General features: G+C 47.0%; 3 protein-coding genes across 6 annotated transcripts in view; 2 read left to right on the top strand and 1 right to left on the bottom strand.

Annotated features, from left to right (window-relative positions):
• fbxw4 (F-box and WD repeat domain containing 4) overlaps window positions 1-2,216 on the top strand; it is a 259,055-nt gene extending 256,839 nt beyond the window's left edge. For both annotated transcript variants that reach the window (XM_059947197.1, XM_059947196.1), the window contains one exon: window positions 1,271-2,216. In XM_059947197.1, the coding sequence (XP_059803180.1) occupies window positions 1,271-1,405 (135 nt within the window). In that variant the 3' untranslated portion in view covers window positions 1,406-2,216. The remainder of the gene's footprint in view (window positions 1-1,270) is intronic.
• On the bottom strand, window positions 1,706-21,497 carry dpcd (deleted in primary ciliary dyskinesia homolog (mouse)). The gene is made up of 6 exons (XM_059947200.1): window positions 21,341-21,497; window positions 16,021-16,101; window positions 9,521-9,645; window positions 8,595-8,728; window positions 3,676-3,778; window positions 1,706-2,640 (listed from the first exon to the last, which is right to left on the bottom strand). The coding sequence occupies exons 1-6, from the start codon at window positions 21,402-21,404 to the stop codon at window positions 2,536-2,538; spliced, it is 612 nt and encodes a 203-aa protein (XP_059803183.1). The 5' UTR covers window positions 21,405-21,497; the 3' UTR covers window positions 1,706-2,535.
• Window positions 21,498-21,637: 140 nt separating this feature from the next.
• Window positions 21,638-25,090, top strand: part of poll (polymerase (DNA directed), lambda) — a 37,754-nt gene continuing 34,301 nt past the window's right edge. The window contains exon 1 of one of the 3 annotated variants that reach the window (XM_059947195.1): window positions 21,638-21,653. The gene's annotated coding sequence lies outside the window, so the exon portion shown is untranslated. Of the gene's footprint in view, window positions 21,654-21,696; window positions 23,891-25,090 lie in introns of those variants that run through there. The other 2 variants (XM_059947194.1, XM_059947193.1) reach the window with 2 other exon arrangements.

Genomic DNA, 25,090 nt, shown 5'->3' with positions numbered 1-25,090 from the left:
CTTTGCTGTAAATGTTGCCTCTGCTTCTTCTTATGGGAACCATTTGCAGACTTACCATTCTCCAAACTTTTCTTGCACCCTTTCTCACATTCATTTGTAACAGTATTTTTAAGGCCATTGGATCCCCAATAAGTCAAAACATCAGAATCCTTTTTATGAACCCTTCTTCTCTTAAAGCTTACCCTCAATCAATCCTTTAGCCTTGCTGAATACGATTCATTGTCCTTGAAAGCTGTAGCAAGAAAGGGGCTTTCAGTCCAGAAAGGTGACCCTTCAGGGTGTAGCCTCTATTAACGAGGGTGGGAGAGGTTGGAATCATGGATATGAGCATAGCTACAGAAACCACCCCCCACCCCTGCACACACAGTTGATGTAATTATCACAGGCAGACGGGTCAATGGAGAGTTTCTCAGTGTATTCGGCTTTCTGTTCCTGCTCTGTGGTGTCACAGCAATGCTCAGCCCAGCACAAAAACAGGTGTTTGCATAGAATTTCCATTTCTTTAGGCATTTCTTCACACAAGTCCGTTCCATGGGTTAAAAACGGGTTGTAAGTGTCAGACTATCAAATATTTCTCTCCGGCACCCTAACCTTAGTGCTGTTGTAACATGACAGAACTGGCAGTGAATTCCCTATCAGGATGATAATCATTTCACCTCTAGAGTTCAGCCACTGAAATTTAAGTGAATCTTATGTACATGCATCGTGGAAGATGGAAGCCCGAGACTTCCTGCCAGGTGGCTGTGCATCTGTAGCTACGCTACATCACTGGTCTCCGTCAGGCCCTGTGATGCTGGGAATCCCACCCCCATGAGGATTCTGAACCTGCAGATTTGGAGGCAAAGGTGAAGTTTTTTTTTGTGAGCAAGTCTGCATTTTAACTAACTCTTTAATTTAAACATCTTGCAGCTTTGACCAGATACAAAGTTCTGGATTTCACAGTGGTGTCCCAGGTTGGGACTTGGTCACATCAAAGACCTCACAAAGCAAGATCCACCCTCAGGGTCTGGGCACCCTGGGAACAGGACATAAGAGCCATGAATCCTGAACAGGATCCAGCATGATCTGACCCAGTGCCACCGCCTCACTCAGTAGACTCTGCTCTTGTGAAGAATCTCAGGACATTGAGGCTGGATAATTACTTGTTAGATCAAGACACCTTGCATTTCCTGGGTCCAGGCAGACCTCTGCTGCCCTGATAGCAACTGTATATAAATAGCAATTAAGCTAAGTTTGTGAGTTAACTGATTTGTTCTTCCACCCCCTCCAGATGTTCTTCCTGTCTTGCCCTAGCAGCAGCCCTGTGTACTGCCTGCGATTTACTACCTCGCACCTCTACGCTGCCTTAGCCCATGCACTTTATACACTGGATTTTACATCTGCGGACTCATGGCTTTCAAAGTAAATGGCACTTGGCATAAAGTGAGACATATCTGGAATGGAGCTTCTGAAGTCAACAGGTATCCAGCACACTTGGCAGATGAGACGGAAACCACGCCTTCACCCATCTAGCTCAGCAGTCCCTTTAAAATTCACCTTTTGTGGCTTTTTTTTAATATAAAGAGAACGAGGTCTTTATTTCCAATAAATATTTTATGACCTGTGAATAAATGTTGCACAAAATGTCTTCCGTAACTGCATTTGTATATGTACAGAAGCTGTCAAGGGCTGTAACAACGTCCTGATGTTTGCAAGCATTTTTATAAATAAAGCCTTGCATTTCGAAATAACATAACACTGTGCTTCACAGGGAGCTGTTGTAATGTAAATCTATTAATAAATTTATCAATGATTCTATCTATTACCACATCACTGCACTATAAACACTAAACCATTTTTTATAATGCTGTTTACATTGTGAAATACAAGCTGGTATTTATGAAGATTTTATTCCATTACTGTACTTTAATCTTTATATTTTAAATTATTTTTATTCAATATAACGTGAATGTTGTTTTTGTTGCACAACACACTGCAGCAAATTCCTAACACACATGAATGTGTATGATAAAGTTAATTACTTATTTGTACAACAGTTATAGAGCTGGGCAGAGTAACCCAACAAGCAACTGACTGAAATTGTGGAGTGGGTTGAGGGCCTGGGAGCTGAATGCTGTGGCCATATCCAACATCGACGCAACTAATCACAGATCAGAAATGGCTGATGAGAGCGGGTACGCGTTTATGGTGATTTGAGTATGGGGGGGGGGTGGCGGCAGATGTCAGAGGTAGGTTAATAGGCGGGATCGTGGAACACCCTGCCAGGAATGAAAACGCATACATTAGGGATATGTACGAGACTCAGTTAGGCACATGGCTGAAAGTAAAACAGGAGGGAAGGGCAAGATTGACTGTGGAGTAGGGTAAAATGTTGTCTGAAGGCCTATACTGTTCTATGTTCTACAATCCAGTGCAAAGGTGCTTTGCATTAGAAACTTAATTGAATGTTTTAACACAGTGCTGAAAAATGGATTTGGAACAGTAGGCCCAACTACAAGAGATGTGCATGAGGTAGAATGCCAGTGAGTGCTGTGGTCATTGTGTTTTACACTCCACATCTCCATCCTCAGCCACTTTCATCTTCTTCAGTTCTTGCACCACTTCCTGCTCCAGCTTCAGGATTGCAGTTGGCTTCTGATACTGATGAGAGGAAGGGAAAATACCCAGTGAATGCATTTTAAATTAACCCCCAACCACCACACCTCTTAAGTTGCTTTTATGCTACCAGCTCCACCACTTCATTCCAAGGCTGGACGCAGAAACTGTAGCCTGTGATCTACCTTTCAAAGAAATGTGGAGCAATAATCTGCTGGAGGAACCCCGTAGGTCAAGCAGCTTCGGGGGTGGGGGTTAAGGAGTCGTCGATATTTTGGGTTTAAATGAGAACCGAGAGTGGATTTGGGAGATGGTCGAGGACCAGAGATGATTGTTGGACTGAGGAGCAGTAATGAATTGAAGCAGGTAGGGGAGGAGAGACAGGCAGCTGGGTGATAGATGGCGGTAAACCAATAAAGAAGGCAGATAGAGTGGCATGCTGGTTTTGCAGAGCATAATACTGTTAACATTGCCAGCAACCTTGGTTCAATTCCTGCTGCTGCCTGTATAAGAGTTTGTATGTTCTCCCTGTGAACCTGGGTCACAGGCGCTGTAACAGCATTAAGCTAGTCACTATGCTGCCAAATGGAATGGCTTTTGACTCTAAACTAGGCCTGATCTATCCACCTCTATCAAAACTTACTTCAACCTGTCTGCTCCAAGGAAAACACAGAACATGGAATTACGTTCTATATTTCTACAGGACATAACAGGTCTTTTGGCCCACAATGTTGTGCTAACCTTATAACCTACTCTAAGATCAGGGTTAGGCCTGAGAAGCACAGTTTCACAGGTCTAATCATGGAGCTGAAATCCCTCATCACCAGAATTATTCCAGTAAATATTTACTGGGCCTTCATATCTTTCCTAAGTCAGAATGACCAGGATTGGACAGTGTTCTCCATTCACAATCTAACTGAATCTCTCACTACTCAGTTTCCATTTCCATGAGTTCACGGAGCTAACAGACTTGAACTATGCCTGACATGGAATGATTTAAATATCTAACGCAGCTGAGGCCCACCACATATTCCACCTGCCGTCTCAGTGAGAGCTGTATGGGAAGTTGAATGTGCTCACTGTGATGATGAGGGTGTTGTTGGCATGCGTGAAGCTGAGTGCAGAACCGTCCAGAGGGAGGCAGCAGCGGTCCAGATCAGGAATGTTGAACTTCTTGAAATACCTGGAATCAGAAAAAGTCCACTAGCAACAAAAAAACCTGTATTTATATAATATGACATGTTCAAAGAACAAATATGAATTGTATCTGATAGCACCAAATAACTTGAATTACTGTAAATACATATATATAAAACATCATTAAATTAAATAAGTAATAGAAAAATGGAAATTAAAAGTAGTGAGGTAGTGTTCATGGGTTCAATGTCCATTCAGAAATCGGATGGCAAAATGGAAGCAGCTATTCCTGAATCATTTCTGTTCCTCCTTCCTGATGATAGTAATGAAAAGGGGACATGACCTGGGTGATGGAGGTCCTTAATGATGAACACAGCCTTTTTGAGGCACTGCTCCTTGAAGATGTCCTCAATATTACGGAGGTTAGTGCCACTGATGGAGATGACTAAGTTTGCAACTCTCTGCAGCTTGCTTCGATCCTATGCAGTAGCGCCCTTCCCCCATACCAGACAGTGATCCAGCCAGTTACAATACTCTCCACGGTACATATGCAGAATCAAGATTGTTGCTGCAACACTACTCATTTAGCCGAGTTCCCCAAGATATCCTAATGTATTTTCTGAAATTAAGTCATTTTTGCAAGAAATTTAGGAGCAGCTAACTGAAAAGCTTCCACTAACAGGACAGAAAGTTGACCAGATTATCTGCAGTGGCTTAGACTTGATTCTGTGAGTACAATAGCGTCAGGCTCTGGAGACGACAGATGCTGGGTCATGAGTCATGCTATAAATGACTGCTTACAGCTTTCTTGTCCACTGAATGGAAAATTTACAAGGGTGCTGCCAACACTTGAGAGCCTGAGTTATAGGGAGGTGTTCAGTGGGCTAGGGCTGCAAGTCTGAGGAGTCTCCTTATAGAATGTGTATAAAATCATGAGGGGCACATGCAGGGTGAACGCACACAGTTTTTCCTGGGGAGCAGGTGCTAAAAAGGCAGGTTTCAGGTAAGAGGCGAAAAATTTAAAAGGTACCTAAGAAGAAACTTCTTCATACAGAGATGGGTGTGCATCTAGCTTGAGGCTGGTATATTTACATTTAGAAATACATGAATAGGAAAGGTTTAGAGCAGGATTTCCCAACCTTTTTTTTATGCCCTGGACCAATACCATTAAGCAAGTGGTCCATGGACCCCAGGTTGAAAACCCCTGGTTTAGAGGGATACGGGCCAAACACTGTCAAATAGAACTGGCCTGGTGGGCACCATGGTCAGTATAGGCAAGATGGACCGAAGGGCTTTCTTCAATACTACACCACCATGGCAGTTGATTCTATACTCAGTGGCTACTTTAACTAGGGTTTAGGAGTGGAACCCAGTGCAAGTTTTTCTGCTGCTGAAACCCATCCACTTCAAGATGTTGTTCTACACACCACAAAAGTAACACATTTATTTGAGTTACTGTCACCTTCTCATCAGCTTGAACAGTCTGGACATTCTCCTCTAACCACTCTCATTAACAAGGTGTTTTCACCCACAGACCTGCCACTCATGAGGTTTTTAATTTTTTAATCTAATCTCTAGAGACTTGTGCATGAAAATCCCACAAGATCAGCAATTTCTGAGATAGCCAAACCACTCCATCTGGTACCAACAATTATTCCACAGTCAAAGTCACTTAAATCACAATTCTTCCCTATACTGATGTTTGGTCTGAATAACAACTGAACCGCCATGTCTGCAAGTTTCTGTGCATTGAATTGCTGCCATATGATTGGCTAGTTCAATATTTACATTAACAAGCAGGTTTACAGGTGTATCTAATAAAGTGACCAGTGCGTGTATATTGTGAAACTTCTTTTGCAAGTTAACAGTGCAACACATTAAAATGTTACTATGTCACTAGAAGTTACAATAAGAAATAATTAATAAATAGTTCCTAAACAGAGTGAAATAATGAGGTGGTGTATATGGTTCATGGACCATTGGTGGGGAAGTTTCTTCAGGGTACGGATCTCTGAGTCGCGACTCTATCTGCTCACTTGGCGCATTGGTGGCAATAACCAATTGGGAGAATGAGTTCAGGTGCAGAAAAACTCACAGTATGTTGAGCAGCATACAGATTGCTATTTAGTGTTAAAAGCAGCAGCAGGTGCCTCTCATTTGGCCCCTTGTACCTGCCACACTATTCAATAAGATGAAATCAATCTGATCCTGACGTCAGTGTTACTTTTCTATCTGTTTAGTCAATATCCCCTGACCACCCCACCCCCAAAAAAAATCTGAAAATCTGCCTTCAATGTATTTGGTTACTATACGGAGAGAATTCAGTATCACAATCAGGTTTATTATCACACTCAGTGGCCACTTTATTAGGTAACTCCTGAAGCCCATCCACATGTATATTCAGAGATGCTCTTCTGCACAACACTGTTGTAACACAGACCTTCACAACACTTTTGCCTTCCTGTCAGCTTGAACCAGTCTGGCCATTATCCTCTGACTTCTCTCATTACTAAGGCGTTTTTACCCTTAGAACTGCCACTCACGGGATGTTTTTGGTTTCTCGCACCATTCTCTGTAAACTCTAGACTTGTGTGTGAAAAATTCCAGATTAGCAGTGTCTGAGATACTCAAACCACCACATCTGGTACCAACAGTCATTCCACGATCAAAGTCATTTAGATCACATTTCTTCCCCATTCTGATGTTTTTTTTCTGAACAACTGAAACTCCACCTTTGAGGCTGCCCTCACCCGCATCTCCTCCATGTCTCGGACATCCACTGTCACCCCATCTTCCCACTGCCTTAACAGTGATAGAGATCTTCATCTTTACCTACCATCCATCAGTTTCCACATGTAACACATTATCCTCCACAGCTTCTGCCATCTCCAAAAGGATTCCACCAGTAAACATATCTTTACTTCCACCCCCACTCCATGATTTCTGCAGGGATCGCTCCCCCTGTGATTCCCTTATCCATTTGTTTCTCAACTAACCTTCCTCCCAACGTTTATCCCTACAAGAAGCCAAAGTGCTTCACCAGCCCATTGACCTCCATTCAGGTTTCCAAACAGTCCTTCCAGGTGGGGCAACACTTCACCTGCTGGGGTCATCTATTATTTCAGGTGCACCCAAAACGGCCTCCTCTGCATAGGTGAGACCTGTTGTAAATTGGAGGACTGCTTCATTTAGCACCTTCGTTCCATCCACCAAAAGTGGAACTTCCCAGTGGACAAACATTTAAATTCTGATTCCCATTCCTGTTCTGATATGTCAGTCCATGGTCCCCTTATGTGCCAAGATGAAGCCACTGTCATGATGGAGAACAAAACCTTATACTCCGTCTGAGTGGCCTCCAACCTGACGGCATGAATATCAATTTCTCCTTCCCGTAAAAAAAATTCCCTCCCCTTTCCCTCTTCTTCTATTCCCCACTCTGGCCTCTCACCTCTTCTAAACTGCCTATCATCTCCCCCTGGGTCCTCTCTTCCTTCCCTTTCTCCTATGGCCCACTCTCCTCTCCTATTAATTTATTTTTCTCCAGCCCTTTAACATTCCAATCCACCGAGCTTCACCTATCAGCTTCTAGTTTTCCTTCCCCCCCCCCCCACCTCCTACCATTTTATTCTGATGTCTTACCCCTTCCTTTTCAGTCCTGAAGACGGGTCTCAGCTTGAAATGTCAATTGTTTATTCATTTCCATTGATGCTGCCTGATCAGCTGAGTTCCTCCAGCATATTATGTGTATACCTAATATTCCATCTGGGTAGCCTCCAACCAAATGGTATGAATATTGATTTCTCCTTCCAGTAAAAAAAATGCCTTTGATCCTCCTTAGGTGGAGAGATGTTGCCCCGCCCACTCATGCTCAATGGCTGGACCTCGAAAAAATTCATTATTCAGTTCTCAATTCGGATCTAAAGTTCCATGTCTGGGGACCTTTTATCAAGTACTTTCATAACCTTCCTCTTGACTAGGGTTTTTTTTTCAGTCCCTTGCTTTCAGCTCCTTTTTTTTTCTGGTAGAAGGCATTATTATCCTCTGTTGCTGAGTGCATTCACAGTCTGGGAGTTCGGCTGTCCTGACTTATACTCTCTATATTGTGTTGTGGTTGGTCTGGAGTTGCTGTTGTTTTTTCTTGTGTTGTGGGGCTTGGGGAGGACACTAAGCTTACTTGTCTTTAATTCAGGTGCTTTTTTTTTGCTAAACTCTCTTCCTTTGTAGTATATTGTTATTGTATGCTTAATTTTGCACTGTTTTAATGTTCCTCATTGGGATTTGGGGTTTTTAATTTGTAAAATGTTTTGAAAAACTAATAAAATTTTTTTTAAAAAAAGCCTCCCATTTCACTTTGCTTTTCTCACCTGCCCATCGCCTCCCCCAGTGCCCCTCCTCCTTCCTTTTCTCCTACAGTCCACTTTCCTCTCCTATCAGATTCCTTCATTTCCAACCCTTTACCTTTCCCACCAACCTATATCCTTCTAACTTTTCACTCTGGTATCTTCCCCTTCCTTTCTAGTCCTGTTGAAGGGTCTCAGCCAAAATGTCAACTGTTTATTCATTTCCATAGATGCTGCTTGATCTGCTGAGTTCCTCCAGCATTTTGTGTGTGTTGCTTTGAATTTACAGCATCTGCAGAATTTATTGTGTAACTGAACCTCTTATCGATGTCTACATGCTTTTTATGCATTGAGTTGCTGCTACCTGATAAGGTACCTGATCAGCCAACCTTGCTATCCCACACATATCCCACACATCTCCTCAAAAGAGGAGACACCCTTGGCATAGACATATCATGGAACTGCAACAGCACAGAAGAAAACTGGCTCAACCAATTTATGCCTGAGCCTTAGGCTGATTACTTTTTGTTAGATGTCCTCACAATACAACGTTGCTCATCTGGGTCAACGGTAACGCTGTACACATTTTTGGGGTACGGTAGATTTCGAATCCGCCACTGGAAGCAGGTCTTTGTGTCCTTTCTTGTAAATATTGGCTGCATTGATTTAAAAACACAAATAAGTTACTGGAATTGGTTTATTATTGTCACATGCAACAATATACAATGAAAAGCTTGCATAACTATTCTTACAGATCAAATTATTACACAGTGCATCATGGCAGAACAAGGTAAAACAGTATCTGTGTGGAATGAAGTGCAACAGCTACAGAGAAAGTTCTAGGAAGTTTCTGCGTTTATAAAGTATTGACTTTAAAACAGTATAATCTGCAATTCAGAAGAATGAAAGGCAAGTGATATTACCAAACCACAATAGAGAGGGGATTAACAGATACTGATGCTTTCCCTGGAGGGGGTGGGGGGGGGACTCTCAAAACCAAGGGACATGGTTTCAGGATAAAAGGCCAACTACTTAAGATGAAGTCAAAAAGGAATTATTTTTCAGTTAAGGAGCTGTGAATCTTAAAATTTCTCCATCTTTGAGTTGTGGGCGTCACCAGTTACTTGAACCAAGATGGAAAGGTTTCTAGATTACTAGGAAATCCAAAGTTTTACAGGGCTCAGGAGGAAAGTGGAACTCTGTGCAGTAGACTCAAAGGACAAATGATTTTTGTTTCTGTTTAAGTCAGTGCAGAATGGGTGGTTATCAACAGATCAAAGTCAGGTAGTCTCTGTAAATTTACGAATGCCTGCCCTCTCCCTGTACACATGTATTCCTAAACTGACAGAAACTACCCATCTACCCTTGTACCACAGGTGCACCCACATAAATAAATCTTACAATGCTTTGGCAGAGACATTTAAACCACTTGCTCTACGAGCACTTACATTGCTGCTACTCTCCTGTATCAGCGGCTGCTCGAGGCTCCCGACAACTCTAGAGTACGCTTCCCCCACCTCGAATTGCCACTGTCCAGGGGATCCCAGCGTAGTCTTCTGCTTCCACTTTCTAACTACAAGCAAAGGTCTTAAAGTGAATGGAAATGCAACATTCTACGGATATGTGCAGTAAAATGTGGGCAATGTATATACAGGCTCTATATGTATTCCGCAGTGTCCTAATCTGGACTGAATATGGGCGCCGAGTTTAATTCTGTAATGAAACGTTACCGAACAGACAGGAACAAAGGTAACTACTGAGACAGTAACAGCCTATGTGACATCACTCCCATAACCACAACAACACGGCACAGTAACAGAGCTGACAGGAGCAGCTGTAAGATCGGGTTCAATCCCCACCGCTGTCTGTAGGGAGTCTGTTCGTTCACCCCATGGCCACATGGGTTTTCTCCAAGTGCTTCTGTTTCCTCTCGCATTCAAAAGACGTACAAGTTAGGATATTAATTGGTCACATGGGTGTAATTGGGCAGTGCAGGCTTGTTGAGGTGAAAGGGCCTGTTACTGTGCTGTATCTCTAAATAAAAATAACACTGTAACACAGGGTGCAGAGACCAACACTATGCACCTTCTCCCTTCTACTAACAACCTCTAATGCCCTTAGTAATTACAGTTGAAGTCAGAAGTTTACATACACCTTAGCCAAATACATTCAAACTCAGTTTTTCACAATTCCTGACTTTTAATCCTAGAAAACATTCCCTGTCTTAGATCAGTTAGGATCACAACTTTATTTTAAGAATGTAAAATGTCAGAATAATAGTAGAGAGAATGATTTATTTCAGCTTTTATTTCTTTCATCACATTCCCAGTGGGTTAGAAGTTTACATACACTTTGTTAGTATTTGGTAGCATTGCCTTTAAATTGTTTAACTTGGGTCAAACGTTTTGGGTAGCCTTCCACAAGCTTCTCACAATAAGTTGCTGGAATTTTGTTCCATTCCTCCAGACAGAACTGGTGTAACTGAGTCAGGTTTGTAGGCCTCCTTGCTCTTGTACACATTTTCAGTACTGCCCACAAATTTTCTATCGGATTGAGGTCAGGGCTTTGTGATGGCCACTCCAATACCTTGACTTTGTTGTCCTTAAGCAATTCTGCTTCAACTTCGGAGGTATGCTTGGGGTCATTGTCCATTTGGAAGACCCATTTGCGACCGAGCTTTAACTTCCTGGCTGATGTCTTCTTGAAACATTGCTTCAATATATCTACATAATTTTCCTTCCACATAATGCCATCTATTTTGTGAAGTGCACCAGTCCCTCCTGCAGCAAAGCATCCCCACAACATGATGCTGCCACCCCCATGCTGCACAGTTGGGATGGTGTTCTTCAGCTTGCAAGCCTCACCCTTTTTCCTCCAAACATAATGATGATCATTATGGCCAAACAGTTCAATTTTTGTTTCATCAGACCAGAGGACATTTCTCCAAAAAGTAAGATCTTTGTCCCCATGTGCACTTAAAAACTGTAGTCTGGTTTTTTTTCTGGCGGTTTTGTAGCAGTGACTTTTTCCTTGCTGAGCAGCCTTTCAGGTTATGTTGATATAGGACTCGTTTTACTGTGGATATAGATACTTGTCTACCTGTTTCCTCCAGCATCTTCACAAGGTCCTTTGCTGTTGTTCTGGGATTGATTTGTCCTTTTCATGCCAGACTACGTTCATCTCTAGGAGACAGAATGCGTCTCCTTCCTGAGCAGTATGACAGCTACGTGGTCCCATGGTGTTTATACTTGTGTACTATTGTTTGTACAGATGAACGTGGTACCTTCAGCTTTTGGAAGTTGCTCCCAAGAATGAACCAGACTTATGGAGGTGCACAATTTTTTTTTCTGAGGTCTTCGCTGATTTCTTTTGATTCTGTTTGTAAACTTCTGACCCACTGGAGTTGTGATATAGTCAATTAAAAGTGAAATAATCTGTCTGTAAACAAAATTCCAGCAACTTATTGTGAGAAGCTTGTGGAAGGCTACCCAAAACGTTTGACCTAAGTTAAACAATTTAAAGGCAATGCTACCAAATACTAACAAAGTGTATGTAAACTTCTGACCCACTGGGAATGTGATGAAAGAAATAAAAGCTGAAATAAATCATTCTCTCTACTATTATTCTGACATTTCACATTCTTAAAATAAAGTTCTGATCCTAACTGACCTAAGACAAGGAATGTTTTCTAGGATTAAAAGTCAGGAATTGTGAAAAACTGAGTATAAATGTATTTGGCTAAGGTGTATGTAGACTTCTGACTTCAACTGTATCAACCTTTGCTTTAAAAATACCCAATGACTTGCCTGCCCAACTGCCTGTTGCAAAGAATTTCAGATTCACCACCCTCTGCCTAAAGAAATTCCTCCTCATCTCTGTTCTAAAGAGACAGTCTTCGATTCTGAGGCTGCGCCTTCTGGTCCTGGACTCGCCCGCCATAGGAAACATCCACTCTAGGCCTTTCAATAGGTTTCAATGAGATTCCCCACTCATTCTTCTAAATTCCAGCAGGTACCAGCATAGAGCCATCAAATGCTCCTCTGACATTAACCCTTTCATTCCCATGACCATTCTTGTGACCTCCTCTGTACCCTCCCCAATGCCAGCACATCCTTCACCTAGACATGCAAGCAGGTCTCACCAAAATACTTCTCCATTTCTGTATTAGTATGTGCAATAGTTGACAATGGGAGTATTTGGAAAAATAAAGAACTGGTATAACAAGGGAAACAAATTAAGAGTAATTGGGAAATATATTTTAAGAACCACAAACAAGAGAAAGTCTGCAGATGCTGGAAATCAAAATGCTGGAGGAACTCAGCAGGCCCGGCAGCATCAAAGGAAAAGAGTAAACAGTTGACAATTCAGACCGAGACACTCCTTCAGGTGAGTGCACTTCAGTGATGGAATGAGTGAAGCTATCCCCTCTGGTTCAGTTTCCTGACGGCTCAGGGATGAACCTGGTGCTGTAAGAGCATCCTGGGAGAGTAAATGGAGTGCCCTGAACACACAATACGCTCCACAGCCAGTAACAAGGAGAAAGTACTTTTCCAGTAATTAAAAGGGTGCCTCAAGTAAGCATCAAGTGTTCTAGGTGTTGCCGAGCTTGTTAGAGCTGACACAGCACGCATTCCAATTCATTTATCTCACGAGTGCTTAAACCTCCGTTAGTCTTGATAGACCATGGATTTGCACCTTGGGAAGTTTCCAGGGCACAAGCCTGGGCAAGGTTGTATGGAAGACCAGCAGTTGCCCAAGCTGCAAGTCTCCCCTCTCCATGCCACCGATGTTGTCCAAGGGAGGGGCATTTTTATCTCACGTACATCAAAACACACAGTGAAATGGGCCTTTTACGCTAACAACAACACAGCCTAAGGAGGCGCTGGGGCAGGGCACACAGGTCATCACACATGCCGGTGCCAACATAACGTACCCCCACAATGCTCGACAGAACAACACAGAACACAAAAAGCAACAAAAGCAAAACATGCCCCATTCCTTACACACACACACACCCCCCACCCCCCCCCCCCCGAGGTAGGCAGGAGGCAAAGGGAAGACACCCAAATGCAAAACTCGAGGAGGAACACAAAGACCCACAGAGAGAACGAGGAACATACAGACTGAAAAGGAAAAAAAATACACAATTAAAAAGGAAGGGATAATAGACAATAGGTGCAGAAGTAGACCATTCGGCCCTTCGAGCCTGCACCACCATTCTGAGATCATGGCTGATCACCTACTATCAATACCCGGTTCCCTTGTCCCCATATCTCTTGATTCCCCTATCCATAAGATACCTATCTAGCTCCTTCTTGAAAGCATCCAGAGAATTGGCCTCCACTGCCTTCCGAGGCAGTGCATTCCAGACCCCCACAACTCTCTGGGAGAAGAAGTTTTTCCCTTAACTCTGTCCTAAATGACCTACCCCTTATTCTCAAACCATGCCCTCTGGTACTGGACTCTCCCAGCATCTGGAACATATTTCCTGCCTCTATCTTGTCCAATCCCTTAATAATCTTATATGTTGCAATCAGATCCCCTCTCAATCTCCTTAATTCCAGCGTGTACAAGCCCAGTCTCTCTAACCTCTCTGCGTAAGACAGTCCGGACATCCCAGGAATTAACCTTGTGAATCTACGCTGCACTTCCTCTACAGCCAGGATGTCCTTCCTTAACCCTGGAGACCAAAACTGTACACAATACTCCAGGTGTGGTCTCACCAGGGCCCTGTACAAATGCAAAAGGATTTCCTTGCTCTTGTACTCAATTCCCTTTGTAATAAAGGCCAACATTCCTTTAGCCTTCTTCACTGCCTGGTGCACTTGCTCATTCACCTTCAGTGACTGATGAACAAGGACTCCTAGATCTCTTTGTATTTCTCCCTTACCTAACTCTACATCGTTCAGATAATAATCTGCTTTCTTGTTCTTACTCCCAAAGTGGATAATCTCACACTTATTCACATTAAACATCATCTGCCAAGTATCTGCCCACTCACTCAGCCTATCCAAGTCACCCTGAATTCTCCTAACATCCTCATCACGTCACACTAATGAAATGGAGATGCAGAGAAGTTAACAAACAGCAATATATACAAAACAACATACAACGTGGAAATAATGAGAGCTTTGAGAGATCTATTGATTCTACAGTGTTTCTCCATGAGAAACTGAATCTCAGGGTAGTATATTGTGACATTTACAGTATATCTGCTTCTTAAGCCCATCACCCCTAATGTGGCACAGGTCACCTGCAGCAGCTCACCAGAATCCTGCCCTGGACCAGTCTTTCAACTTGTCCCCAGTTGTAGCTCATCCTCGGCCAGGGAGGAGGGTTTTGAAGCTTCTGTAGCACTGGGTTTTTACGGGATTGGGCTTCTTCCATGCCCAACCCTCCTCCTTTCGCAGCTGGGTTCTGGATCGTCCATGATGGCGTACAGTATATGTACCTTAATAATAAATTTATGTTGAGCTTTTGAGGTTTGCCTACAAAATGTAGGAAAGAATAGGGAAAAAGGTGTTTTGGAAGATATAGAGTATTGAGAGTTACCAGTATAGGCACCCTGGATGTCAGGGTATAAAAACCTAAAGTCGGAGCCCGTCAAGAGTATAAAAAGTGTACACTTAAAGTAAATTACTAAGGCAAAAAAAAAATCACAAAAATAACCACAAAGTATCAGACAGGATTAAGGTAAATTAAAAGATGATTTCTATGTATATTAAGGAGAAAAGAAAAAACAGGAAGTAGCTAGGGCTGTTAGGGACAAAGAGGCAACATGTGCAAGAAGGTATAGGTGAGGTACTAAATGAATACCTTTCATAAAGAAACAGACTTTGTACGTGGAGAGCTCCGCAAAAGGGAAGATGAAAGTTGATTGCAAGTTTCCATAAAGAGGAAGTACTCGATAGCTTAATGGGTTTAAAGGTGGATAAATTCCCAGGGCCAGATGGGATTTATAAGTCAGTCTGCTATGGAACGTAACCAAAAAGACTGCTGTGGCTCTGGCTCAGATGTTACATCTTTGCTGGCCTTGAATAAGTTACCAGAGGACTGCAGGACTGCATGTAGTCGTAGTTATACAGTGCTGAAACAGGCCCTTCAACCCACCTTGTCCATACCATCATGATGCCCATCTAAACTATACCCATTTTCCTGTATTTGGCCCATAATCCTCTCAATCCTTCCGTTCCAATTACCCATCCAAATACCTTCTAAATATTGTAATTATACCTGCCTCTACTACTACCTCTGGTAACTCATTCCATATATGCAGCAACCTCTTAAGTGGAAAACTTGCTTCTCAAATCTACTTTAAAAATTTCCCCTCTTAAAACTGAAAACTGAAAATTAAAAACACAAAGGGAAGTACTGAAAATCTTAACTTTAAAACTAATGTGTGGCAACACTTGCAGGCTGCTCTCAGCATCCTCGGGTGTGTTAGTTGTTAATGCAGAAGATGCATTTCACTGTGTGCTTTGATGTGCACTGATACAAGGAGGAATCGGAATGTGAGGCACTTTGGGAGTACTAACGAAACCAGGACATACACCATGAAAACACACCCCCACCACGACAGGCAGACAAGTGGAGAGTGTTCGATTAGATGCTTAACTAGTCCCTTGCAGACGGTGGAAAGTCTGCAGCATACCAAGAGGTCATCACAAGATTTGACCTAACCTGCCGTGTATTGACTGTAATCACGTGGCCAGTCCTGCTGAGTTTCTGGTGATGGTAGGAGAGAGGGAGTTGGCAATGTCAATGAACGTTCATGTGCTTAGACCCAGCGTTCAATGGCAGGCACTTGCATGACACAGATGTTACTTGTTAGTGATCACCCCACATTACTCTTATTAACTTTAAAAGGTGACATTAATACAAGTGAACAATAAATAATACATATACTAAACCAGCAAGTTACCAGAGGAAATTAACTTCAAATTCTCACCTTTGAGCTCATCACTGCTAATTTCATACTCTTCCACCATTTCAGCGCCATCAGGAAACACGTAATGTACTTTCCTCCGACCTGGGTTTGCAGGGGACAGTCAGGTACAGTAATAATCAGCACCACTGGCATCTTTATTTTCACAGGCTTAGGGTAGACTATCAGCGCTACAGAATAAGCCTTATTTGAGTTCTGGCCAATTCCAGAAAACTCAACAATCCCAGTTTATCAATGTATCACACGTGTAATGACCTGAGCTGAATGGACAATTAGCAAGACAAGCTTTTCACTGTATCTTGGTACGTGTGACAATATTAAACCAGTTCCATTTATCTCCACACCATGCCCATCTTGTTCTGGCACCAGCAGCATTAAAGCCATAAGACATAGGAGCAGAATTAGGCCACTCTGTGCATTGAGTCTGCTCCACCATTCCATCACAACTAATTTATTATCCCTATCAACCCCATTTACTGCCATCTCCCCTTAGCCTTTGACATCCTAATTAAAAACCTACTAATCTCCGCTTTAAATATACCCAATGACTTCTCCACAGCCATCTGTAGCAATAACTTCCACAGATACACCACCCTCTGGCTAAAGAACCTCCTCCTCATCTCTGTTCTAAATGGACGTCCCTCTATTCTGAAGCTGTGTCCTCTGGTCCTAGACTCGCCCACTATAGGAAACATCCTCTCCACCTAGGCCTTTCATTATTTGATCGTTTTCAATGAGATCTCCCCTCATTCTTCTAAACTCCATTCTCCTCCTTATATCTGCACAATATCCTCCCCCTACACTAAACTCTCTCCACAGCATGGCACAGAATCCCACCTGGTTCACTGATAAACAAAATTCTTCAACCCTTATCTCATCCATACATGACCCCCGGCCCTGAAATGTCACTGACTCTTAAATGCACTCCATACTCACTGGAATTTAGAGGAACGTGTGGGGATCTCATTGAAACCTACTGAATGTTGAAAGGACAAGATAGGGTGGATGTGGAGAGGAAATGTCCTGTGGTGAGGGTATCCAGAACTAGAGGGCATAGCCTCAAAATTGAGGGGCAACCCTTTAGAACAGATATGACTGGTGTCGTAGTGGCATCAGTGCTGGACTCCGGAGCGAATGGGCCCAAGTTCAAACCCAGCCGGCTCCCTTGCACGCTTTCCATCAGTGCTGGGTTGAGCATCGAGCTAGCAACTCAGCCTCGGAAAAAAAAAACTGGAGAATGGTACAGAAACGCCACATGATGAGCAATCACCAATAAGATTGGTGCAAAAAGCTTGTCATGATGGCGCCCCAATGACTCCACCAGGAGTTAAGGGCATTCTCCTTCTTTAGAACAGAGGTAAGGAGGAATTTTATTTTAGCCAAACAGTAGTGAATCTGTGGAATGCTCTGCCACAGACTGCGGTAGAGACCGAATCCTTGCGTGTATTTAAGGTGAAAATTGATCGTTTCCTGATCGGTCAGGGCATCAAAGGATATGGCGAGAAGGCAGGTGTATGGGGTTGAGTGGGATCTGGGATCAGCATGATGGAATAGTGAAGCAGACTCGATGGGCAGAATGGCCTAATTCTGCTCCCATGTCTTATGATCTATAACGTTCTGCTGAACATAACAGGCATGCTGTGTTGGCAACGGAATGTGTAACAACACCTGCGGGCTACCCCAGCACACTCTTAGGTCCTGTACTGTAGCAGTTAGTGGAGGGTTCAATTCCTCCACTGTCTGTAAGGAGTTTGAATATTCTCCCCGTGAACACGTGGCTTTCTTCTGAGTTAGGGTTAGTAAACTGTGGGTGTGCTACATTACCACTGGAAGCATGGCGACACTTAGGAGGTCCAGCCCAGCCTCAGATTGCTGCTCTTTGAAATATTCACTGTACATGTTGATGTACCTGTTGTGTAACCCTCTCACCGTAAGCTCGTGATGAATTAGTTGTTACTGTGAAAGCAAACTATCAGCAACATAGCTCTACACTCCACGAGGAATAACAATCTGCAAAGGCCATTTCCGATAAATAAACTGTTCTGGGGTAAATACGATTCGGGTAAACACAAACATAATAAAAGTATGAATGTCCCTTTAAGAGAAAATGAGGCTATCACTTGTATGAACACGGACCCACCTGTGCAAGTCTATCGTTCGCCAGAGAGCAATAATTTAGCTCACACCAGATTTAAATTGTATTGACATAATATTTTAAACTATAACAAAATAAACGATTATGTGCAAACTGAGCCTAAATTTGGGCATAATAATTTAAGCTCATTGTTGCGTTATCATCCCCACGCGCCCTCAAACTCCCTCGTACGCACCCCTCGCCCTCGCTCTCCCTCGTACGCACCCCTCGCCCTCGCTCTCCCTCGTACGCACCCCTCGCCCTCGCTCTCCCTCGTACGCACCCCTCGCCCTCGCTCTCCCTCGTACGCACCCCTCGCCCTCGCTCTCCCTCGTACGCACCCCTCGCCCTCGCTCTCCCTCGTACGCACCCCTCGCCCTCGCTCTCCCTCGTACGCACCCCTCGCCCTCGCTCTCCCTCGTACGCACCCCTCGCCCTCGCTCTCCCTCGTACGCACCCCTCGCCCTCGGTCTCCCTCGTACGCACCCCTCGCCCTCGGTCTCCCTCGTACGCACCCCTCGCCCTCGGTCTCCCTCGTACGCACCCCTCGCCCTCGGTCTCCCTCGTACGCACCCCTCGCCCTCGGTCTCCCTCGTACGCACCCCTCGCCCTCGGTCTCCCTCGTACGCACCCCTCGCCCTCGGTCTCCCTCGTACGCACCCCTCGCCCTCGGTCTCCCTCGTACGCACCCCTCGCCCTCGGTCTCCCTCGTACGCACCCCTCGCCCTCGGTCTCCCTCGTACGCACCCCTCGCCCTCGGTCTCCCTCGTACGCACCCCTCGCCCTCGGTCTCCCTCGTACGCACCCCTCGCCCTCGGTCTCCCTCGTACGCACCCCTCGCCCTCGGTCTCCCTCGTACGCACCCCTCGCCCTCGGTCTCCCTCGTACGCACCCCTCGCCCTCGGTCTCCCTCGTACGCACCCCTCGCCCTCGGTCTCCCTCGTACGCACCCCTCGCCCTCGGTCTCCCTCGTACGCACCCCTCGCCCTCGGTCTCCCTCGTACGCACCCCTCGCCCTCGGTCTCCCTCGTACGCACCCCTCGCCCTCGGTCTCCCTCGTACGCACCCCTCGCCCTCGGTCTCCCTCGTACGCACCCCTCGCCCTCGGTCTCCCTCGTACGCACCCCTCGCCCTCGGTCTCCCTCGTACGCACCCCTCGCCCTCGGTCTCCCTCGTACGCACCCCTCGCCCTCGGTCTCCCTCGTACGCACCCCTCGCCCTCGGTCTCCCTCGTACGCACCCCTCGCCCTCGGTCTCCCTCGTACGCACCCCTCGCCCTCGGTCTCCCTCGTACGCACCCCTCGCCCTCGGTCTCCCTCGTACGCACCCCTCGCCCTCGGTCTCCCTCGTACGCACCCCTCGCCCTCGGTCTCCCTCGTACGCACCCCTCGCCCTCGGTCTCCCTCGTACGCACCCCTCGCCCTCGGTCTCCCTCGTACGCACCCCTCGCCCTCGGTCTCCCTCGTACGCACCCCTCGCCCTCGGTCTCCCTCGTACGCACCCCTCGCCCTCGGTCTCCCTCGTACGCACCCCTCGCCCTCGGTCTCCCTCGTACGCACCCCTCGCCCTCGGTCTCCCTCGTACGCACCCCTCGCCCTCGGTCTCCCTCGTACGCACCCCTCGCCCTCGGTCTCCCTCGTACGCACCCCTCGCCCTCGGTCTCCCTCGTACGCACCCCTCGCCCTCGGTCTCCCTCGTACGCACCCCTCGCCCTCGGTCTCCCTCGTACGCACCCCTCGCCCTCGGTCTCCCTCGTACGCACCCCTCGCCCTCGGTCTCCCTCGTACGCACCCCTCGCCCTCGGTCTCCCTCGTACGCACCCCTCGCCCTCGGTCTCCCTCGTACGCACCCCTCGCCCTCGGTCTCCCTCGTACGCACCCCTCGCCCTCGGTCTCCCTCGTACGCACCCCTCGCCCTCGGTCTCCCTCGGACGCACCCCTCGCCCTCGGTCTCCCTCGGACGCACCCCTCGCCCTCGGTCTCCCTCGGACGCACCCCTCGCCCTCGGTCTCCCTCGGACGCACCCCTCGCCCTCGGTCTCCCTCGGACGCACCCCTCGCCCTCGGTCTCCCTCGTACGCACCCCTCGCCCTCGGTCTCCCTCGTACGCACCCCTCGCCCTCGGTCTCCCTCGTACGCACCCCTCGCCCTCGGTCTCCCTCGTACGCACCCCTCGCCCTCGGTCTCCCTCGTACGCACCCCTCGCCCTCGGTCTCCCTCGTACGCACCCCTCGCCCTCGGTCTCCCTCGTACGCACCCCTCGCCCTCGGTCTCCCTCGTACGCACCCCTCGCCCTCGGTCTCCCTCGTACGCACCCCTCGCCCTCGGTCTCCCTCGTACGCACCCCTCGCCCTCGCTCCCTCGTACGCACCCCTCGCCCTCGCTCCCTCGTACGCACCCCTCGCCCTCGGTCTCCCTCGTACGCACCCCTCGCCCTCGGTCTCCCTCGTACGCACCCCTCGCCCAGTCTCCCTCGTACGCACCCCTCGCCCTCAGTCTCCCTCGTACGCACCCCTCGCCCTCGCTCCCTCGTACGCACCCCTCGCCCTCAGTCTCCCTCGTACGCACCCCTCGCCCTCAGTCTCCCTCGTACGCACCCCTCGCCCTCAGTCTCCCTCGTACGCACCCCTCGCCCTCAGTCTCCCTCGTACGCACCCCTCGCCCTCAGTCTCCCTCGTACGCACCCCTCGCCCTCAGTCTCCCTCGTACGCACCCCTCGCCCTCAGTCTCCCTCGTACGCACCCCTCGCCCTCAGTCTCCCTCGTACGCACCCCTCGCCCTCAAGTCTCCCTCGTACGCACCCCTCGCCCTCAAGTCTCCCTCGTACGCACCCCTCGCCCTCGGTCTCCCTCGTACGCACCCCTCGCCCTCGGTCTCCCTCGTACGCACCCCTCGCCCTCGGTCTCCCTCGTACGCACCCCTCGCCCTCGGTCTCCCTCGTACGCACCCCTCGCCCTCGGTCTCCCTCGTACGCACCCCTCGCCCTCGGTCTCCCTCGTACGCACCCCTCGCCCTCAGTCTCCCTCGTACGCACCCCTCGCCCTCAGTCTCCCTCGTACGCACCCCTCGCCCTCAGTCTCCCTCGTACGCACCCCTCGCCCTCAGTCTCCCTCGTACGCACCCCTCGCCCTGTCTCCCTCGTACGCACCCCTCGCCCTCAGTCTCCCTCGTACGCACCCCTCCCCGCTCACCTTCCTGAACCATCGCTGTTTTCTCCGCCGCTCTCAGGCGGCCCAGCCAATTCCCCGCCGCCATCGCGCCCAACACCTGCTCCGTCTCCACAGCAACGGCGCCGCGCTGACCCCTGACCCCTGACCTCGCCCCTGCACTGATTTCCTTAAACACCGATGGCGGAGCCGTTCGCTCCCGCCCCGTGTCCTGGTCCTCAGCGCGGTTTGGTTCTGGCGTGCGAGGGGAAATTTAAATTATAAATATAATGAGTGAGTGAAGGGTGGGACGGGCCTCGCCGGAAGTGGTTTCACTGTTCCGGGCATTTCCGGTGAGGTGAGGTCGGTCGGGGAGGGAAGGGAGGGTGGGAGGTGGTAGGAGAGGGCGGATTTAAGAGGAGGAGGGGGCTCCTGGGTGACTCAAGCCCGGAGTTTGATCAATTCTGTCACTGATTTCACTGTCCGGTAGATTCAGGCCACATCCGCCCGTCTCTGGCTGTTTTTTTTTGCCAATGGGCCGTCGCTGCTGGTTATTTTAATTTAAAATGTCACCAGCTGGGGTTTGGGCAGGAAACTGGGGCTTTGGGATCCGAGCCTGGGCGCCACACCTACTGGACCCGGCCATTGGATCTGACACCAGCGATCCACCTGCTAGACTCCATTAACACCCGGGATTCGACCCGTGGAATCCAATCATTGAACTGCCTCCAATGGAATCTTTCCCATGGGCTACAGGGTGTGGAATCTTAATGATGGGACACGACCCGTGGAATCCGACCCATGAACTCTTAACTCATGGAGGCAGAAGACGCTGGAATTAGGAGGAGAGAACCATCTGCTGGAGGAACTCAGACGGGAGATGTTGACAATTTCTTTCCTCCCAGACAGCAGATTGCTTGTGTCATCATCCCATGAATTCTGACTCATGAAGTCCATTCCCTGGAGTTTCAGTATTTTGGTATTTACGTGGAAGGGGAGGTGCTGGTGTTTATGGCAATGGAGATGTGAGAGACTGAAGATGCTGGAATCTGGAGCAGCACACAACATGCTGGAGGAACTCAGGCCACATCTGAAGGGGAAAATGGACAGTGACCTTTCATCTTGTGTGAAGATAGAGGGAATATAGCTTCCCATCACCAATCATCTTTCATCTCCCACTTCCCTCCCAGCCTCTATCATTATCTCCGCTCCTCCATCTGCCTAACACCTCTCCTCATCTTGATCCACCCATCATTTTCTGGCTCCTGCACTACTCTTTCTCTTCAGCTCTTAATACTGGCTACCACCCCAACTATTTAAGAAACTTGTATTTACCTGCTTCTTGAAACCACATCACACTGGAGTTGATGAGAAATGAATTATCAAAGAAAAGTTTACAGCAGATTTGATGCAATGTGTCTCTGCCGGGGCAGCTTCCTTGTGCCAATCTTTAGTCAGGTGGTAATAGTACTGTGGTTAAATGCACTGTTTGGCATGCTTCTAAATGACACTCATAAACACTAGAGATTCTGCAGATGCTGGAAATCTTGAGGAACACAGGCAAAATGCTGGAGGCACTGTACAGGTCAGGCAGCATCTGCAGAGTGGAATAACCAGTTGACATTTCAGTCTGAGTCACGGTAAAGGGTCTCAGCTCAAAACTCCTTCTTGTCGGAAAAACATGGAGGCACCTATGAAAACTCCTACAGCCCCCGGCGGCCCTGTGATTTCAGGCCAACTTGAGAGAAGGTGAACTCACAGAAAGGCCAGACGGGGTACCTGGCTGAGTACTGGGGACCTGTGCTGATCAACTGGCTGGAGTGTTCACTGATATATTTAACCTTCGCTGCAGTAATCAAAGAGAGATTCAAAACCAGTGCCCAAGAGAAACATGGTATCCTGCCCAAGTGACTGTTGTCCAGTGGCACTTGGATCCACTGTAATGAGGTGCTTTGAGAGGTTAGTGATGAAACACGTCAGCTCCTGCCTGAGCAGCTGGCATTTCATTTTCTCTTCATTGATACCTGGAACATCTGACGCATACGTCAGGCTGCTCTTCATTTGCTCCAGCTCAGCATTCAATACTATCAACCCCTCAAAACTAATCAATAAGCTTCAAAACCTAGGCGTCAATACCTCCTTGTGCAACTGGATCCTCGATTTCCTCACCTGCAGACCCCATTCGGATTGAATTGGCAACATTTTCTCCACGATCACCGTCAGTGCATGTGTACCGCATTGGCTTTGTGCTTAGTTCCCATAATATCACTGGCATACGTCGTGAAATTTGTTGTTAGGCAGTAGCAATACAGAATAACTAAAAGCTAAATTACAGAAAATAAATGTCTTTAAAAAGTTAAATAAGTAGAGGAAAAAGGGAAATAAGGTAGTGTTCAATGTCCATTCAGAAATCTGGTGGCAGAGGGGATAAAGCTGTTCCAGAATTGTTGAGAATGTGTCTTTAGGCTCCTGTACCTCCTCACTGATGGTAGCAATGAGAAGAGGGTGATGGATGTCCTTAACAATGGACTTCACCTTCTTAAGGCATCGCTTCTTGAAGATGCTGTTGAGGCGAGTGCCCACGATGGAGCTGACGTGAGTTTACAACTTTCTGCAGCTTTTTTTTTGATCCTATGCAGTGCCCCCCGCACTGGTGAATTGGCCAGTTAGAAAGCTCGGCATGGTACATCTGTAGAAATTTGCAAGTGTCTTTAACTTACCAAACCTCCTCAAACTCCTAATGAAATATAACTGCTGTCGTGCCTTCTTTGTGACTGCAATGATATGCTGGGCCCAGGACAAATCCTCAAGAAAAGTTGACACCCAGGAACTTGAAATTGAAATTGCTCACTGTTTCCACTACTGATCCCTCGATGAGAACTCTCTTCTTACCCTTTCTGAAGCCTACAGTCAATTCTTCGGTCTTACTGACGTTGTGCAAGGTTGTTGCTGTGACACCACTCAGCCAGCTTATCTACCTTGCACCTGCATACAATTTTGTCACCATCTGAAATTCTGCCAGCAATAGTTGTGTCTAGACAACTCCAATGCCACATTTAAGTTTGCTGACTACACCACTGTCACTAGCTGAATCAAAGGTGGTGTCAAGTCAGCATAGGGCGATTTATAAAAATCTGGTTGAATGGTGCCACAAAAACAAACCCTCATTCAAAGCCAGCAAAACCAAGGAACATTATTGACTACAAGAGCCGGAAGCTGGAAGTCCATGAGCCAGTCCTCATCAGGGGAATCAGCAACTTCAAATTCCTCAGTGATATTATTTCAGTGGATCTATCTTGGGTCCAGTGTGTAAGTGCCATTACAAAAAAGGCAAGGCAGCACCTTTGTTTTCTTGGAAGTTTACGAAGACTCGGTACGTCATCTAAAACTGTGGACAGACTTATGTAGACGTGGAGAGTATATTGAACGGTTTCTTAAATGGGCGGATGCCCTGGCAGGAAAGACAGTGGATCAGCAGTGGCAGATATTCTTGGGGATAATACAAAAGATGCAAAAGCAGTTCATTCCAATGAGAAGGAAGGATTCAAAGAGGGGGAAGGGGCCACAGTGGTTGACAAAGGAAGTCAGAGATTGTATAGCATTAAAGAAAAAGAAGTATGACAGGGCTAAGATGAGTGGGAATACAGATGATTGGGAAAGTTTTAAGGAACAGCAGATCTTAACTAAAAAAGCAATATGGAGAGAAAAAATCAGGTATGAGCTCAGTCTAGCCAGGAATATAAAAGGGGATAGCAAAAGCTTTTTTAGCTATGTGAAGAGAAAGAAGATAGTTAA

The sequence above is a fragment of the Hypanus sabinus genome, chromosome 22 (genome assembly GCF_030144855.1).
Source record: "Hypanus sabinus isolate sHypSab1 chromosome 22, sHypSab1.hap1, whole genome shotgun sequence".
In the NCBI taxonomy this organism is placed as follows: domain Eukaryota; kingdom Metazoa; phylum Chordata; class Chondrichthyes; order Myliobatiformes; family Dasyatidae; genus Hypanus; species Hypanus sabinus.
This window is presented reverse-complemented; position numbering and strand designations above follow the sequence as displayed.